Here is a 17,879-nt window from a genome sequence, read left to right as displayed (position 1 = left end):
TGAGCTAGCAAAATCAAAATCTAACATCAAATTCTATCTGGGGTTTTTGAGCTCTTCTCTGGGTGTCTCTTCAATTTTTTTGGGTATTTCGTAAGTCTGCCTCGAAGTTTGCATCATCTCAATTTTTTCACGCTTTTTCATTGAAAAACGTGCAATGGCATCTCACCAATCTTATGTTGGATGGCAGTCAATGATTCTACGAAAAGAACTTCAACACTTGGAAGCAAAGAATGATGACAATCTTCGAGTATTGTCGCCTTGAGACACTTGTTCTAAGTACTAAGACTTGTCCTACCACAGTCAATGCTCTACTCAAGAGAAGTTTGATGAGCGTAATGATGAAGCAATTATGCTTTTTAAGCTTTCAATAACTGATGATCAGCTGTTGCTGCCTCAAGTGTCGTCTAGCAAGACAACTACAAAGATCTCGAAAACACTGAAGGATCTCCACAAAGCATCAAATAAAAGCATCAGCTATTCTCTTTATTATGGATGAGCACATGTCCTTACAAGAACATTTTCTAAATATTAAGGCCATCAGAGATCAGCTTGAGGACATTGGCCATACAATGGATGAAGAGGATATAGTGGTGCTATGAGCACTTTATTGAGATGCTCAACATTACTGCAGCTAATGTTGACATGAAATTTCCAGATTTGTGCTTCAAACTTCTGCAGCAAGATCGTTGGAAACAACAGTTTGACAGTAGTGCTCCTTCATCCTCCTCTAAACAAGCATTTTCAGCCCACTCCTTTAACAAGGATAAAGGCCCATCTCAATCATCCACTCAGTCTCATAAAAGCTCCAAGAAGAAGCAAACCCAGTGTAACTATTGCAACAAATTTGGTCATGTGATCCAAGAACGCAGGACTTGCATTGCTTCTGACTAGCAGTAATAGGGAGGGTCTCAGCCACAGGCCAACATTGCAGGACATGCAGACCTCTCTAATCAACCAGAGGCTGCCTTTTACGATTTTTTAGGACATGCAAATTTCTGTTTTTTGAAGATAGATTGACCATAATTGGAAGGTATTACAATATTAGATAGTTTCTATCTACTCTCTCTTCTGTCTTTTTCTAATGGTCACTCCTTTTGTAATGTTTCCATAAACTTCTTTTGTTCGTTATGGAAACTTTCTCTTTCTCTCATCAAAATGATTCTATTTCTATTTCTCTCTTTGTTCGTTACAAAAACATTCTTGTGTATACTTGTATATATAGATCATTTATGATCTTTGTTTGATAACGCATTCATTACTATACCATAATAACATCAACACGACTAAATGTTCTGATAAAAAATGTTTCTCTCAAAGTTCATAACATGTCACTAAGGTAAGAATCTTCAATCTAATGGTGTGCAACCCCTTGTAAATCCATCTTTTACATGACAATCAATTTCGCAAAGTTTTGAGGATTTGCATTTACGTCAGTAGATTTTTCTTTCAATGAAATAGTTTCCTTATTTTCATTTGATTGGATTTATTTTGCGTGTGTGTGTGTAAAATACACCAAGACATATCCTCCTCGAGGCACCTATTATTAATTGGACTGTCCTGTAAAGATAAAAGTATATTTTAAATTTGATACAATTGTCAATGGATATTTGGTATAATGATGTTATGTTCGAACAACTCAATGGTGTTGAGGTCAAATCTTTGCAATACCAAAAAAAATCATGCAATTTAAAATTATTAACTCTCAATTATATTGGTATTTTAGTTAAAATTATTAATTAAGTGACTTTAATCAATAATATAACAATTATATAGACCGTTGTTGATTGACATCTTTAGAACTGGCTATGGTATTTAAGTAAAAAGGTATCATTGATTAATATCTATAATATTGAATATAGTTAGTGTAATCATCCATCATTGTTGGTTTGTGCATGTTTTTATTGATTAATTTCATTATTTGTTAATTTTTGCCAATGGCACAAATATATTTGTTTTTTGCATTGAGAAGTATTGTTATTCTATCATTTGATATATTTGAATTCATCTCAATAATTGATCTATCGTTTGGCATATGTTTGGTTCTGTGTTATTGTTTCTTATGATATATTCAATCTTATTGTAGGTATTATATCTGAATTCATTAATATGATTGATAAAACAACTGACTTGATTATAGAGTTTCTTATTAAAAACGTAATTGATTAATATCTGGAAATTGTTGGCTGATCATTGATTATAATTAGTGTCTACATGTTTTTTTTGCTCAATTTCATTCTTCAGTTTCTTAGAATCTACTAATAGCACATATAGGATTGTCATGGTTTTAAGAAATATTGATATTTTATTATTTGAATTTTTGTAATTCATCTCATTTGCTGTCTTTTGACAAATGTTTGGTTGTGCATACATATATTTTGAAGAGTACAAATAAAAAAGTAAAGAGATAATTTTCTAGAAACTTAATATTTTGTAAAACAAAAATATAATCAATTTGATTGAAATAAATATTGTTGACTACGTATTTTAACCATTGACTTCAATTAAATTCATTATACTTTTACTTTAGAAAATATTTAGTCTTCTAGAAAAGGATACCTCTCGGCTTACTAATATTTTTTAAGATACTAGTTAATAATCATCAAAATTAGTTTGGTAAACAGGTTTAATTTATTAAACCTGCTGTTGTCTGTAACTAACTATTAAGAGACAATATGTCCTAGGAGCTTGTTGATATAGCATAGGAAGTAATTGAGAAAGTGGGATGTGGTAAGGATGTCTATAAAAAACATTCAGAGACTTAATAGAAAGTTGTGAGTTTGGTTCAAGTATTTTATTCCTATGTTTGCAAGTATTAGTCTTAAACTTATGTAGAGAAGAGAATACATCAAGAAGTAGGGGCCAAATGTCAGGGAAAGCATAATCAATTGAATTAACAGAAATTAGAAGAATTTACGAGAATGTAGAGGCACTTTATTGGTATTAAAGGGAATTTAACAGGAGCAGCAACTAAATTAATCTTAATATGAGGGGTGTTGAGAGTCGAGACATTGGCACCACACATTAAAAGTCTTTAACGATGTCCCTCAAAGAAGCTTTCTAATTGAGAGGAAAACTGTAGTTTTATTCCTCTTTACAATGGTGGTAACATCAATAATTGTCCCAATTACCATACTACTATGCTCCATCCTCTTCTTGGAAAATTACTTAGGAGCATGGTAAAGCATGGAGACAAGAGCTGACCTTGGAAAATTAACTGGGGGCATGGTAAAGCATGGAGACGAGTTGAGCAAAAAAGAGAAGGCAAAATAGGAAAATGGCAGGCTCGTTTTAGGAAAAGGCACTCTACCATTACTTGATTAAAAAGACTTGGGACCCAAGGTCTTTTGTTGCTTTGTTGATTTCAAAAAAGCTTTTGACACTGCTCCTAGGGACATGCTTTGGAGTAGAACAAAAGAACTTGGGATTCCAAACAAGTATAGAGCAGCTATTCATAAGCTTTATTACCAAGAGTCAAAATCAGAACTAAGGAAGGTTTTATTCAATACTTTAGTAGCAACATTAGAGTCAAATAGGGGTGTCCTCTTTCACCCATGTTTTTTATTTATATATTGATAAGATAGAGGAATGGTTAAACAGCAATGTTGGAGAGTGTATATAGTTAGCAGGCTATGTGGCAAAGCTACTTTTGTATGTACACAATCTTAGCCTAATTTCCGAAATCTTCCCGTGAATTGAGAGAACATTTGAAGGCTTTAGAGCTCTTTTCCAAGAGGTCGGGATGCAAGTGAACAAAAGTTAAGTCGATTTATTCATTGAAACAGAAGCAGCAGCAACTTAACTTTATCTTTAAAAGAAGTTATTTGGAGACAGTGGTAGAATACAAGAACCTAGGAATTAATTTCCACAATAGGCTTAGTTACATTTAGGACTAAAAAGGATGTAGAGTTGTTTGCCTTCTTAAGAGCAGGTGCAGGAAAGCCAAATTGTGGGATTGTCAGTCCAAGAAAACTCTTTTTTGTTTCTTGGTTATGTCAGTTTTCCTCTATGGTTGTGAAGTAATTAATAACCTTGAAGTCAACCCTATGAGATCCTCTTAGCTGAGGCTGGTATATTCTTTATTGGAGGCATAAGCAATTATTCATTTGTTAAGTGGAAAAAATAGATAAACCTGTCAGCACAGTACAATTTTTGGAAGAAGCAAAATGGCAAGTGAATAGACAAACGGGACATTCATTAGCAATATTCTTCTGACTCTAAAGATGAGATAGAAAATTGGTGCTACAAAAATTCACAGTTGTCATGTGGACGAAATGAAATGGCCGGAGAAAAACACATTATATCAAAGAAGTCAACCCCATAAGGAAGCATGATGAAAAGACCTATTTGAGGGCTGCAATTAAGGGAAAGCCTAAAACTTTATTAATGCAACTGAGGACCATGTCTCCTCAGAACTTCCATCTTTTGTGGCAAAGGACTGGTTGAAAGCGAATGGGCACTCAATTATAGAGTGTGCAGTCCAAAAGGATATCCATAATCAGTTTGAAAACAATTTGAAGGTGAGCAGTCTGAATGAGCTGTTTGAGGAGGCCAGGCTTCACCAAACAGTAAACTTCTTGGTCAAGATTCACAACAAGAGAGCTCACATCGGAAGAAATTTGAAATCATGTTACTTTTGTGGCTCTTGGCCCCCTTAGCACCTCGGTCTTATGCATATCACTAGAATTTCTCCATTCATTAATTCATTTGACAGCAGAAAGCATGAACGGAATTCTTGACAAGTTTATTTTATATATTCAGCCCCTCAAATAAATTCAAATATATCATATAAAAAAATAAAAATAGAAGAATCACCTGCTAAAAAATATATGCATCACTCTTATTAATGTAGATTTATCCATAGCCAGATATGAACAATATTCACAAATGGAATACCATCCACATTGTATACTTAGATAAACACATACCATATTATTCATTCTATTGGGTGGTCGAAACTTGCTAGGTGGCACAAGGAGAGCATGCAAGAAGAACATTGAATAACTCGGAGGTTTTCCCCAACATTTTATCTTCTCTTGTTGTATATCCCAAATAAGCGAACAAATATGAGATTCATTCTCCCATAATCGCTTAAGATGATTTTCCACCTGTTTTAATATATATCCAAACAAAACATCTCAAATCAAGATACAACTATGAGAAACCCAGTCCCCAGAAAACAAAATGAAGAAAATGTGTCAGCAACATTCAGGACCTTATTGTAACAAAAAATAAGATCAGGCCCATATATGAAGGCTAAAATATATACTATGAACAACACAAAAACAAATCAGGGCTGTTAAAAAAAACCTCTAAAGGTGTGAGATATGTTTCAGTCGATGTCAACGATCTTTCTTTACCCTTCTTCAGTCCAGAAACTGCATCCTTCTTAGATTTTCTTTGTTTTTCCAAACCTCTGATTTGACGAACTTTCTCCAATGTACTGTCAGACAACTCTGCATCTGAAGGATCTATAACATCATCACTCATAATCTGATTTTCAGATGCTCCACTACTAGTTTCGAATTCCTTTGGATCATTGCCACCTACAACATCAGGTCCTTTTGATTGTTTTCCAAATGGAGAAGCAAGGTCCAGGTTCAATGCATTCATGGCATTAGCTGTGGCGCTGCTACCTTTCAAAACTTCCTTCCATCATGACAAAGGTTTGTAATTTAGCACTTCAAGGGGATGGAGAACACAATCATAAACTCTAAACATCCTTTAATATGCAGATATATGTGTGTGTTCTATTTAAATAAACCATTATTACTCAAGTGCAATTGACTCTAGCCAACAAATAATCTTTAAAACTCTAGAATATGATATTGCGAAGCAATAGGTAGGATTTCCTTCATAATTAAACTATTTACCCTACAAAGATGCAACATAAACTAGAAACATTTGTTCAAACATGTGAAAAGCTATGGTAACAGAGCAAAAATGGTTCATTCTTTCTATGGAATTACACTGCACTCTTCTGCCTAATAGGTGTAAAATCAAAAGAATGAAATCTCAATGACATATTTACAACTTAGTACAACTGAGTATCTTGCATCATATTTCAACTCTACTAACATTTAATTGTACTATTCTAAACACCGCAATACTGTTTTGAAAGGTTGAAGATAAAACTAGGAATAAGTAAATTTTAAGATAGATAAAACCAGAGAAAAGGGGTATGTGCCACAGCATTGCAATAGCTGCTAAATAAATAAATATCTTATCCCAAAATGGTTCAGGAAAGGTTGCAAATGTAAAATACTGGAGAATATTCTATGTTAGAAAATATTTGATGTTATGGAATATGCAACTTTATCAGACAAGAAGACAAAAGATAGTATGCCCATGACAGAATGCAATACCTGATACAAACTTCCAAAACTATGACTCTTAATTTTTGGAACTTTTGCTTTACAGTTATCACATTTCTTCCCCTTCAGATCAGCCATCAAGGCACTCAAGGTTGCCCTAGCCTCTGCAAGTTGAAGTGATGTCCATGGGCGTCTTTCAGACTGGCAGGATGAAGCGTGTGTCTTTGTCTCACCAATTGCAGATTGTTGGCTACTGTTTTCAGATAACAGACCCTTATCTGAATCATCTCCCACTGTCAGATCATCCAGATACTTAGCCCCAATCACATCTCCATTCACAATGAGCTCCAGTTTTTTGGCATATTTGTTAATCTAGAGCACAAACATGAAGAAAGATAGTAATAAGGACTAATTTAGTTGTCATAATTCAGAGCTAGACAAAGGAGATAAAAATGGAGATGAGTTGTTCAACTTTTCCGTGGAGCATGTTTTGCTCTTTATAAAAAGTTCTCATTTAGAACACCTGAAATCTCAATGAACTTCAACAGCAAAAATTCTGAGATTAAAGTCATGATTTTACCCTTTTTTGCTCCAGCTTAAAGTGATGACAAAAAGGGCACATGTAGCTCAAGAACTTTGCAGCAATCCTAAAGAGCAGAGGATTGTAAACAGGCAATACAAGCTCAATATGGCCACAATGACCAGGGCAATGTAATGCAGATTCTCCACATGTGATACAGCTGAAAGAAGAGATTATTAAATCTATCAGTGCTAGGATATTGCCCTGTAATCATCTATTTCTTTAATTTTAACTGCTTATTATTTGCACAAATGTAAAATTTCAAGAACAGACAAAGCATGTAAGTTTTTAACAAATACTAAACACCGAAACTGTCTCCTGACAGAAACTTATTACTGAAACCATTAGAATATAACTGCTATATTTAATCAAATGAACTGTGTCTAAGAAACATCTAAATTGTTTTATTAAAGATAATAGAGCCAGTATGTTCTTAACAGTTCATTATACATACCACCGCCAACAACACTGATTTTAATCTATCTCTAGCTCTTCTCATTTGCCATTAGTTAGATGGACATGTCAAGCAAATCCACAGTGGCTTTTCATACTACTTTCTACCTCATGTTATAACACGATTAAATGTTTTAGTAGAATTTTGTTCAACACACTAGCCAAAAAATAAAGCTTTAGTTAAAATTTTCAGAAATATTTTTCACTGTAGATTGTACATGTAGTCATTTCTATTTCCATTAGTGCCTTTAATTGTTTTTCATTTGGCAAAATCATTCCACTGTTGAGATTGAGGAATGATAACTTGCCTTTGTACACCATTCTGTCCACAGACAAATTAAAGTTCTACATATTCACCTCCATTATTTCCTATAAGAGTTTTAATGAGAAAACGAGCCACTTTTCCTCTCAACAAAATCTTTTAACTCAAAGTAAAAGATGAAAGATTCCATCTTTCTTCTTCAAGTAATAAACTCGCAATCTTTTAGAGAGATAATCGATCTATGTTCACGTCCATCTTGAATTTCTATAAACCAGCTAAAATGGTCGATAAGCTTTCCAAGATCCGTCAATTATGACCATAAGATGTTTGTCATAAACAACTTGTAGAAACCCTCAGACTCTCAACAGATTGTAAACTTGTAAGCCTTCCCATATACCATAATTCTAAAATTTACTTTCCAAGAAAACTCATGCCACTGTGTGTTTTTATCATCAGTGAGAGAAATAAGCACATGCATATAAGATGAACCATAACTAGAAAGTTAATATAGCCCTTTACCATGAAATTTTGGCGAAGCCATCCAATGATAATAAAAGCCTCTGACAATGCCATAGTTTACGAGCTCTGCAAATGGTACTATTTTAACTGCTTTTTCATAACTTTCATCAAACTTTATTTTTTCAAGACTATATCTTAGGCCGTGCTTTTACTTTAAAAATATGTAGTTTGATTGCTCGGGATTTGACGAGGAAAGTATAAGGAAATTAAAAGCCCCAGAAAATTCATGGGATTAAAAAACCTTATTTTGTTATTTCAACTGAAATAAAGGGAAAAAAGAGTTACTTTTCCATCAAGGGCAGCCCAAAACAATTTTTGTACTTCAGTTTTGTGACTAAAACAGATTCTGGAAATGGAAGCTTCCAACAGATCTCTGAGCAGCCCCCCAGGTCAGCACTTTGTACCAATACAAGCTGCGGTCAATAAGCACAGACTCCACAACCAAGCCCAAATTGTTAATTTCTTTACTCTAGTATCTAGAAAAATAGATCAGATCTAGATTTACACAACTAGATTTGTTTAATGTAATAACCCTCCTCAAATCTGCTCTCAAAAATGCTGATGAAAGCTCAAGGAATTTCATCAAACAATTCACATGCAAGGGACGTATGACTGATATAGTATTTCAGCTAGCTTCAAATGACTTTTTCTTCAATTTGCATCAATGAGAATCTTGTGCTAGAAGACTACAATGGACTACACAATGACCTAATATGAGTGTGCTACTAATTTTGACAATATTTAGTACATATATATGATCTAAGCATGAGAAATGAACACATACAGCCAACTGACATTTTTACAAACAGTTGGTATGCAAACTAACTAGCTGATAAATAATGATATTAAATTGCTTAAATGACACCAGCAACTATTATCTTCTTAATTGCAATGAAAAATACAATGCTCATGAAATATGGCCAAGACTTTGGCATTTACATGGATTACAAAATGATAATGTTGGTATAATGCACACTTACAGCTGAAAGCTTATAACACCCTAAAAAGCAATACTAACAAAAGAACCTGGTTGTAGATGGCTGTAATAATTTCCTTCAATGCTGCCCCTTCTGCTTTGCTTTTCCGATTTGCTTTTTCCGACTGCTTTTTCGGATCCGCTTTTTGAACTGCTTTTATGGATTGCTTTTTCGGCCTGCTTTTTCGGGCTGCTTTTTCGTATCTGCTTTTTCGGACTGCTACAATGTTGAATCTCAAGATCATATCTTTCAATGGCGTCAAGATTTCCAGCTTGAAGGGATTTCGTCCTTCAAACTATTGATACATAAACCTCTGTATCAAAGGAAACTGTTGAGGAGACTAAGTCCTCAAAACTGTCCACAACATCCCCTTGGGTATCATCTGTAATAATCAGATCCTGGGACTCTTCTGTAAACTTTGTCATATCTGAGAGATCATCAACCCATTCTAACAAGAATGGTCGACTGGATACATGAACAATGCCCAACCAAGGTGTGTAAAAACTAATTCCAGCATCAAACAAGCTGCTGGCATGGATGAGAACTACACCTGGCAAACTGCTAATCAAGTCCATGATGCTGCAATAGATACTACTACCAAAGAATGATAAATATCTCCGGTCAAAACGATCCCAAGTACTAAGATAAGGATCCCAACATCTAATCCATGAACGGAAACCAACTGGCAATTCAAGTAAACTTCTCACCTGAGTAATGTGAACAATACCAACTGACTTCACGAACCTATCTACAGTCTTTGAATCCGGAGTGTGAATGCTAGACGTGCTCATATCATCATCAACATGTGACCCAACTGTAAAAAGAAACTTTGCCCCTACTATATGCGCTAACTCCCGAACTGAACTCACCTCAAGACAACGCTCGTCCACATGTCTCTCAAAATCCTAGAGAGCCAGCTTCATTGCCTCCATGCCTTCCTTGATCTGCTGTAAGTCGTCACAAGAAGAACCTGTTGTGACTCCTTTCTGTCTCTCTTGCAGTTGAATCATCCAAATGTGATTCTCAATCAATCCATGTATCCTATCATGATGGGATAAAGCCGTGACAATATTCTTGTCCCTTGTCTTCAATTGGCTTGCCGAACCAAGTAAAGAGCTACTAGCCTCTATCTCATGTGAAGAAGCATCCAACTATGCCTGATACTCTCTTTTTGCAAAGTCCTGAATGCTCACTTTCTGATCAACTGTACTATCCTCAAACATGACAGTATCCTCAACTGCTGTAACTTCATCTAGCCCAACTGTACTGGAATCACTATCTGTGTCAATCACACAATCCGATGTGCCTGTGATATCACCTTCTGATGCAACTGGCTCAACCTGCACAACATCTGTAACCCCTTCTGCCTATGAAGATGATGCAGATAAACCATTACTTGAAGATGTGCTAATGTCTCCCTGTATCGAATCAGCATGTCTGTTAAACTCCTCATACAAGTTTCTACCTGTCATAGGGAAGGTACGATCCTTAGGCCTATCAAAACGTTCAATCAGTCTCACCTTAAACTCCACATATGAGGTAATGTGTGCATGACCCATAGTGACCATACCATGATGCCACCACCCGTGAGATAACCCATCTAGGTGAATTGTTGCATACTTAATAGCTTCTTCCTCAGGCATAGAGTTTATTTGAAAGTATGTGTCAAGCCTTTGAACCCAAGCTCTTGCTGTAGACTTCCCCGAGCCATCATAATATGGTAACTGAAGTTTCTCTACTTTCTTCTGTAGCTCATAGCTCTGGTTCCTGTCATGTCCACGTGGCATATGCTTCATCCGCACATCTATATACTCCCTAAAGGTTATTGCAGCAATAAAATCTGGACCTCCGGCTTCCCAATCTCTCCTTAGCTGGTCCTCTATATCAGTGATTTGGGGCTCTAGTATGGGCTGCTTTGGAGCTCTAGGAGGAAATGTGAGAATAATGGGCCTCAAACTCACTGTCCTAGTTTGCTGGGGTGCATGACCGAAATTGTTCCCAACTTGTTCGCCTCCATTATGTGTCTCATCTTGATTATTACCATTCTGATTATTTCCTCCACCCACATTAGCATTCAACCCCATTTGACGAGCCATCATCTACATCATAAGCTCCAATCTATGACTCTGTTCCTGTGCTCTTTACTCTACTAATTGTTGTCCTTGTGCTAAGGTGTCTAATAACTGTAAGAATCTTTCATTTCCCTAATCCGGATTGATATACATGTTGTCAAACATTTTTTTCTCTCTATCTGGCTATTCCAAATAAGACCTCCATAGGATGGCAGGACTTATAGCTCTGATACCACTGTAATAACCTTCCTCAAATCTGCTCTCAAAAATGTTGATGAAAGCTCAAGGAATTTCATCAAACAATTCACATGCAAGGGACGTATGACTGATATAGTATTTCAGCTAGCTTCAAATGACTTTTTCTTTAATTTGCATCAATGAGAATCTTGTGCTAAAAGACTACAATGGACTACACAATGACCTAATATGAGTGTGCTACTAATTTTGACAATATTTAGTGCATATATATGATCTAAGCATGAGAAATGAACACCTACAGCCAACTGACATTTTTACAAACAGTTGGTATGCAAACTAACTAGCTGATAAATAATGATATTAAATTGCTTAAATGACACCAGCAACTATTATCTTCTTAATTGCAATGAAAAATACAATGCTCATGAAATATGGCCAAGACTTTGGCATTTACATGGATTACAAAATGATAATGCTGGTATAATGCACACTTAAAGCTGAAAGCTTATAACACCCTAAAAAGCAATACTAACAGAAGAACCTGGTTCTAGATGGCTGTAATAATTTCCTTCAATGCTGCCCCTTCTGCTTTGCTTTTCCGATTTGCTTTTTTCGACTGCTTTTTCGGATCCGCTTTTTGAACTGCTTTTACGGATTGCTTTTTCGGCCTGCTTTTTCGGTTCCACTTTTTTGGGCTACTTTTTCGTATCTGTTTTTTCGGAGTGCTACAATGTTGAATCTCAAGACCATATGTTTCAATGGCGTCAAGATTTCCAACTTGGAGGGATTTCATCCTTCGAACTATTGAGACATAATCTCCAGAAAATTTCCCAATTTTTTTTTTGATATTTCCAAGCATGCTTAAATGAGAGCTATCCTCTTTCTTTTAATCCCTTCCTCACTTGCTCCACATTTCCGTCTTGCCAATGTGGGATAATACATGAATTTTAATATTCCTTCTTTTTTTCCTTTTACAAAGTCCATGTATGTACTCAAAAGGGGAACTCTTGATTTATTTATTTTTATAAAGTGACTTTATAAAATATTTTATAATTCAAGTCACTTTATTAAATTAATTAAATATAAAGTTACCTTTTAATATTTATTTATTTGATAACTTTATAAATAATTAACTTAATACCACTTATTTATTTAATTAAAATAATTAATTAGTCATCCTCATAAAATATTCATTATTTTGGACAACCTAATTAATTAAATTAATTAAATCAAATTGCCTCCAAAATGGGGACATGACATTTCACGAAAAAAAGCAGCGGAAAACTTAGAAAAGCAAAATGTAGTTCATATGCTCTTCAATCAGTTCATCATTCAAAATAACTTCAGAACTTACAAGAGCTCCCAACACATGGGGAAATGGCTCTGAAACAAGTTAGAAACAAAACAGCAAACCTGGAATATACTTTGTATGGCTACCTTCTCCTTTTCTGTTAACTATTGTAAACTTTATTCTTTCTGCCCTGCTGAACCAGAAATGTCCTCTCTCTCTCTCTCTCTCTCTCTCTCAACCCTTAGCTTCCTTTTATAAAGCAGTTGGTAAAAGTAGAGTTCTACTTAAAAGTCTACTTCCATGAAGTAGAGTCCTACTTGAAGTGCACTTCCATAAAGTAGAGTCCTACTTGAACTCTTCTTCTTAGGTGACTAATTTAATTAGTTTGGTGGATAAAGTAAAGTTCTCCTTGAATTCTCAAAGTAGAGTCCTACTTGAACTCTACTTCTAACTTGACCTTTACGAGCTACAATTATCAGCACTCCCTCTTAGCGAGGAAGGTATTTACCACCACTCCAAGCTTGTCTCGAAAGAAAACAAACTTCCCTTTTACCAATGGTTTGGTGAGTATGTCTGCAACTTGTTCATCCGTCAAAATATACTAAAGCTTAATTGCTCCCTTCAAGACCTTGTCTCTGATGAAATGATATCTAATCTCAATGTGTTTTGACCTATCATGAAACACTGGATTCTTTGAGAGTTTTATGCAACTTTGATTGTCACAATTAATCACAGTAGGCTCCAAATTCTGATCAAATAAACTTGTAAGCAACTTACGAAGCCAAATTGCTTCACCACTTTCCAAACTGGCTGCCATGTACTTAGATTCAACTGAACTAAGTGCTACTGAGGTTTGCTTCCTACTAAACCAAGAAATCATGGCTAACCCTAAACTGAAACAACACCCTGAAGTACTCTTCCGATTTGTATCGCTCCCTGCCCAATCTGAATCAGAATAACCTAGCAACTTTACCCCATCTCCACAGAGGTATTGCAAACTGTACGCCACTGTGCCCTACAAATATTTGAGCACATGATTTGCTACGATCAAATGAACCTACCTTGGCTCTACCATATACTGACTCAAGGTGTTTACAGCAAAACAAATGTATGGTTGATTGTTGATGAGATACATTAATGAGCCAATTAATTGCCTATATTGTCTATTATCTACCAATTTTGACTTTGAAGAATCAACCTTCTTCAAGTTAGTTACCACCGGAGTAGCCATTGATCTAGTATTCTCCATCTTGAATCTCTTAAGGATCTACAGTGTATACTTCCCTTGTCCACAAAAGATCTCTCTTGATCTTTGCCAAACCTCAAGTCCTAGAAAGTAAAGCATCAACCCAATGTCCTTCATCTCAAATTATAATACCAAATCTGACTTGCACTCAGCGATCAACTTCTCTGCCCCTACAAGAATTAAGTAATCCACATGGAGCACCAAGATGAGGATCTCAAATCCAACAAGTATGAAGTATATGTTGGAATTTGCCTCACTCTTGGTAAACCCCATGCTGCAAATAGTTGTCGATCCTGGAGTACCATGCCCTCGGTGCTTGTTTGAGTCCATACAAGGCTTTCTTAAGCCTGCATACATGTGACTCTCTTCCTATACCTCAAACCCCTATGGCTACTCTATATATACTTCTTCCTCAATGGAATGTTGTCTTCACATCCATCTGGTGAATCCTCCACCCTAACTCTAAAGCAATGGATATAACAACTCGAATAGAAGAATATCTAGCAACAGGAGCAAAGGTCTCCTCATAGTCTACTCCCTCTTTCTGAGAGAATCTTCTGGCCATAAATCTTGCTTTTTACTTCTCCACACTGCCATCTATTGCATATTTGATTTTGAACAACCATCTAGAAATCACTACTGACTAACCCACTGGCCATTGAACACATTCCCAAATATCATTTTTCATGATGGAGTGATGCTCCTCCAACATGGCATCTCTCCACACCTGTTGGCTAGCTGCTTCCTCAAAGCTGGAAGGCTCTAAGTCTATGATGTTGGTTATCAAGGCCATATACGTCAAAAACTTCTGTGGAGGCCTACTCTCCCTGAATGTGATTATGGCAGCCTCAACATGTTCCCGAGCATCTCTCAAGGTCTGCTCAAACCATTTGGGCCTCCTAACTAACTCAGAAGGGGTTTATTATCTCTCTCTTGAAGTTTGACCCTTTGTACTAGAAGTTTGTGAACTCTTCTCACCTTTTGAATCCTCTTACAAAATATCCTCTGCAACTGTTAATGGATCATGAGATATCTTGGAGGCCAAGTTTTCTTCAAACATGACATCCCTACTCACAACTGTCATCCATTATGTTAGTATAAAGACCTTGTAGGATTTTGACTCTTCATTGTATCCCACAAGAATGCCTTTCTCACTTGAGGGCTCCAACTTTGTCCTCTACTCTATAGGCACATGAATATAGACTGGACAACCAAAAATCCTAAGATGTCCTATCTCTAGTTTAATCCCTGTGAATGCCTCCTCTAGGGTCTTTGTTACATCCCAAATTTTTGCCCTAAACTTTAAAGTGACCATAGCCATTGGTTTAACGAATTATTTTCATATGAAGTGAGTTAGTTAATTATAGACGTTACATCAATTTAATTCTTTCCTGATCATGTGAAGTGAGTTAATTAATTATAGACGTTGCATCAATTTATTTCTTTCCTGATCATGTGAATTGAGTGAGTTAATTATAAACGTTGCATCAATTTATTTCTTTCCTAATCATGTGAAGTTAGTTAAATTATACACGTTGTATCAACTGATAATGAGTTATTTTCATGATCATGTGAAATGAGTTAGTTATTATAGATGTTAATGAAATCTCTAACGGTCACTAGATGATCGGCAATGGTTTTGAATTAACATTTTGTATATTTTGAATTAATGTCTTGGCGAGAATGTTGTTTGAGTGATTGCAGGAAGAAGACTGAAGAGAGGGGAAGCATTGCTAAACGGGATCATTGGAAGGAGATGGTCGAATGATCCAATCATCAGAATTGACAAGTTTGACCTAAGACTACCCTGGTAAGGATACTAGGATTTGACAACATGTTGCATTATAGAACTGCATGAGCTATTAAAGGAACAATATAATAAATAATATAAATTAAACATAATTCATACCTTTAAAGAAGTATCAATGAAATTATTATTTAATCATTATTATACACTCTCAAATATGAACATCTGTATATAAAAATAAAGTGACACCAATAAATTATAAGTTATAATCTAATGATGCTACTTTATCAATACATACACATGAACGTACATAAGGATGCATAATAATAATAATAAAATAATAAAATAAAAACTCTTTAGCTTCTTATTTTTCTTTCCCTCCTCTTCATTCGATTTGCATGGCATTCGAATGGCTTTTTGTAACTAATGGTAGCCGAAGAGCCAAGCTCTTTCTTTTTAATATAGAGTCTCATGATCGTATCAATCATAGTCTATTTTTTCCTTCTCTGCTATCGATGGCTCACTATTCTCTACGTTTACACATAGAGTGGAGAATAAGGGATTAATATCCGACCTTATTCACTATTCTTCCATTTTCCCATATCGCCTTCACGTCTCCATATCCACGGGATTCTAAGCAAGGAGCGGAGTCCATTCTTCCTGCCGCGGAGATTTAGAAGCAGACAGAGGTGTCACATAAGATACCGCTGACCATGTTTTTATTTCCTTTTCATATTGCTATGTCTGTCGTAAGTCAAGTTTATCATAAGAACTAAGTACAGATACCGTTGAACCATGATTTTATTCCTTTCATATTGCCATACTAGTCATGTATCTTGTTTTGTATAAAATCGATAATACTGATGCCAAATTATTACAATCTAAATCAGGGTAAACATTAGTAGATTTCTACTTCATAGAATCTGTCTTTTATATCATTGATGTTCCTTTTTCATAAAAGTGTATCAACCATGTGCATGAGAGATGAAAATGCAATGATAACCATGAACAAGTAATTCTACTTAGAATTTAATACATTCATTTATACAATATAGAGATGAAAATAATATCACGAAATCCAACACTGAGGAATTCACTAGCAATAATTCCATTATAGGTGAAGAGGTGTAAAGCAAATATAGTGGATATAAACTCGTGAGCACCTAGGAATCACCGGCATGGTAGCCTGAGAAGGTAAGGAGGTGTAGAGAGTCTGCACAAACAAGAACGGAATCAGAATAAATTAATAAAAGACGAACACTATAATAGCTCATGCATGTTCTAGTTATGAAAAATGTTGTCAAGTCGAGTGGTGGAGATCGAATTTACCAACCCAACTTTGAAATCCTTAGCCAGGGTAGAAATAGGCAAATGTGCCAAACATGTCATCTTTGTTGTTTGTCCAACGCTTCAGTTATTTTGGAGAGTAATTGTTGGGACACTCAAACCACCTGATTACTCAGATGGTTGGGCTTATGAACATCCCAAGCCCGATCCCGAGGTAGGGAGGGTCTTTCTATTAATTTAGGATGAGTGGGGATAAATAATGGCCCATGGTTGGGAGGTTAAGCCTATGTCAATGCTTCTCCTCTCACCAATGCCGAAGCTTGGACAACGAATTAAAAGGAGTCTTTTGTTAATACTGTATGTTTCTTATACTTTTAATCCTTAGAAGAATAGATAGATATTTTCATTTCTAATTGGAGAAAACATTTACTTTTACGTAGAATAAGCATTTCAGTTGATATAATTAATCGTTACTTTTATTTTCAAATGAATATGTTATCAATTAGAAATAGTTTAATTGTTAGCAATACATAATATTCTTTTTGTTTCTCATGAAATCAGCGGAACATAAAAGTCAGTTAGATTGGAAAAAGAGTTTCTTTCAGTTATAATCAGTTGGTAGAAATCATTGTCATGTGAAATGGAATCAGTTACTTATTAAATTAGATTATTAGGAAATTAAAATTGGATATGAAAATTCGTTTGTTACATATGGTATCAGAGCGTTGGATTCGACACTAAACCTAGGGCACCCTACCTTCTTGAAACCTGAAAGATTCTGGATTGACTACAGGATACAAGTACGTAAAACCCCCCGCAAGAAAACTTGGCTCCCCATCTTTCCCTATCTCATTAGAAACAGGACTAAATATGACTACACCTGTTGTTTTGTACCCCAAGATAATGAAACCCTAAATCAGGCAATTCAAAGGATGA

At 35.5% G+C, this 17,879-nt stretch overlaps 1 protein-coding gene across 2 annotated transcripts in view; it reads right to left on the bottom strand.

Annotated features, from left to right (window-relative positions):
- NRPA1 (nuclear RNA polymerase A1) overlaps positions 1–17,879 on the bottom strand; it is a 249,193-nt gene that overhangs the window by 210,745 nt on the left and 20,569 nt on the right. The window contains exons 3-6 of one of the 2 annotated variants that reach the window (XM_089807317.1): positions 6,892–7,051; positions 6,363–6,683; positions 5,308–5,646; positions 4,926–5,105 (exon numbers count right to left, since the gene is read on the bottom strand). In XM_089807317.1, the coding sequence (XP_089663443.1) occupies positions 4,926–5,105; positions 5,308–5,646; positions 6,363–6,683; positions 6,892–7,051 (1,000 nt within the window). Of the gene's footprint in view, positions 1–4,925; positions 5,106–5,307; positions 5,647–6,362; positions 6,684–6,891; positions 7,052–17,879 lie in introns of those variants that run through there. The other variant, XM_089807318.1, reaches the window with a different exon arrangement.

This window comes from Cupressus sempervirens, chromosome 10, assembly GCF_028749045.1.
Source record: "Cupressus sempervirens isolate cs-2001-9-10 chromosome 10, ASM2874904v1, whole genome shotgun sequence".
Taxonomy (NCBI): Eukaryota; Viridiplantae; Streptophyta; class Pinopsida; order Cupressales; family Cupressaceae; genus Cupressus; species Cupressus sempervirens.
This window is presented reverse-complemented; position numbering and strand designations above follow the sequence as displayed.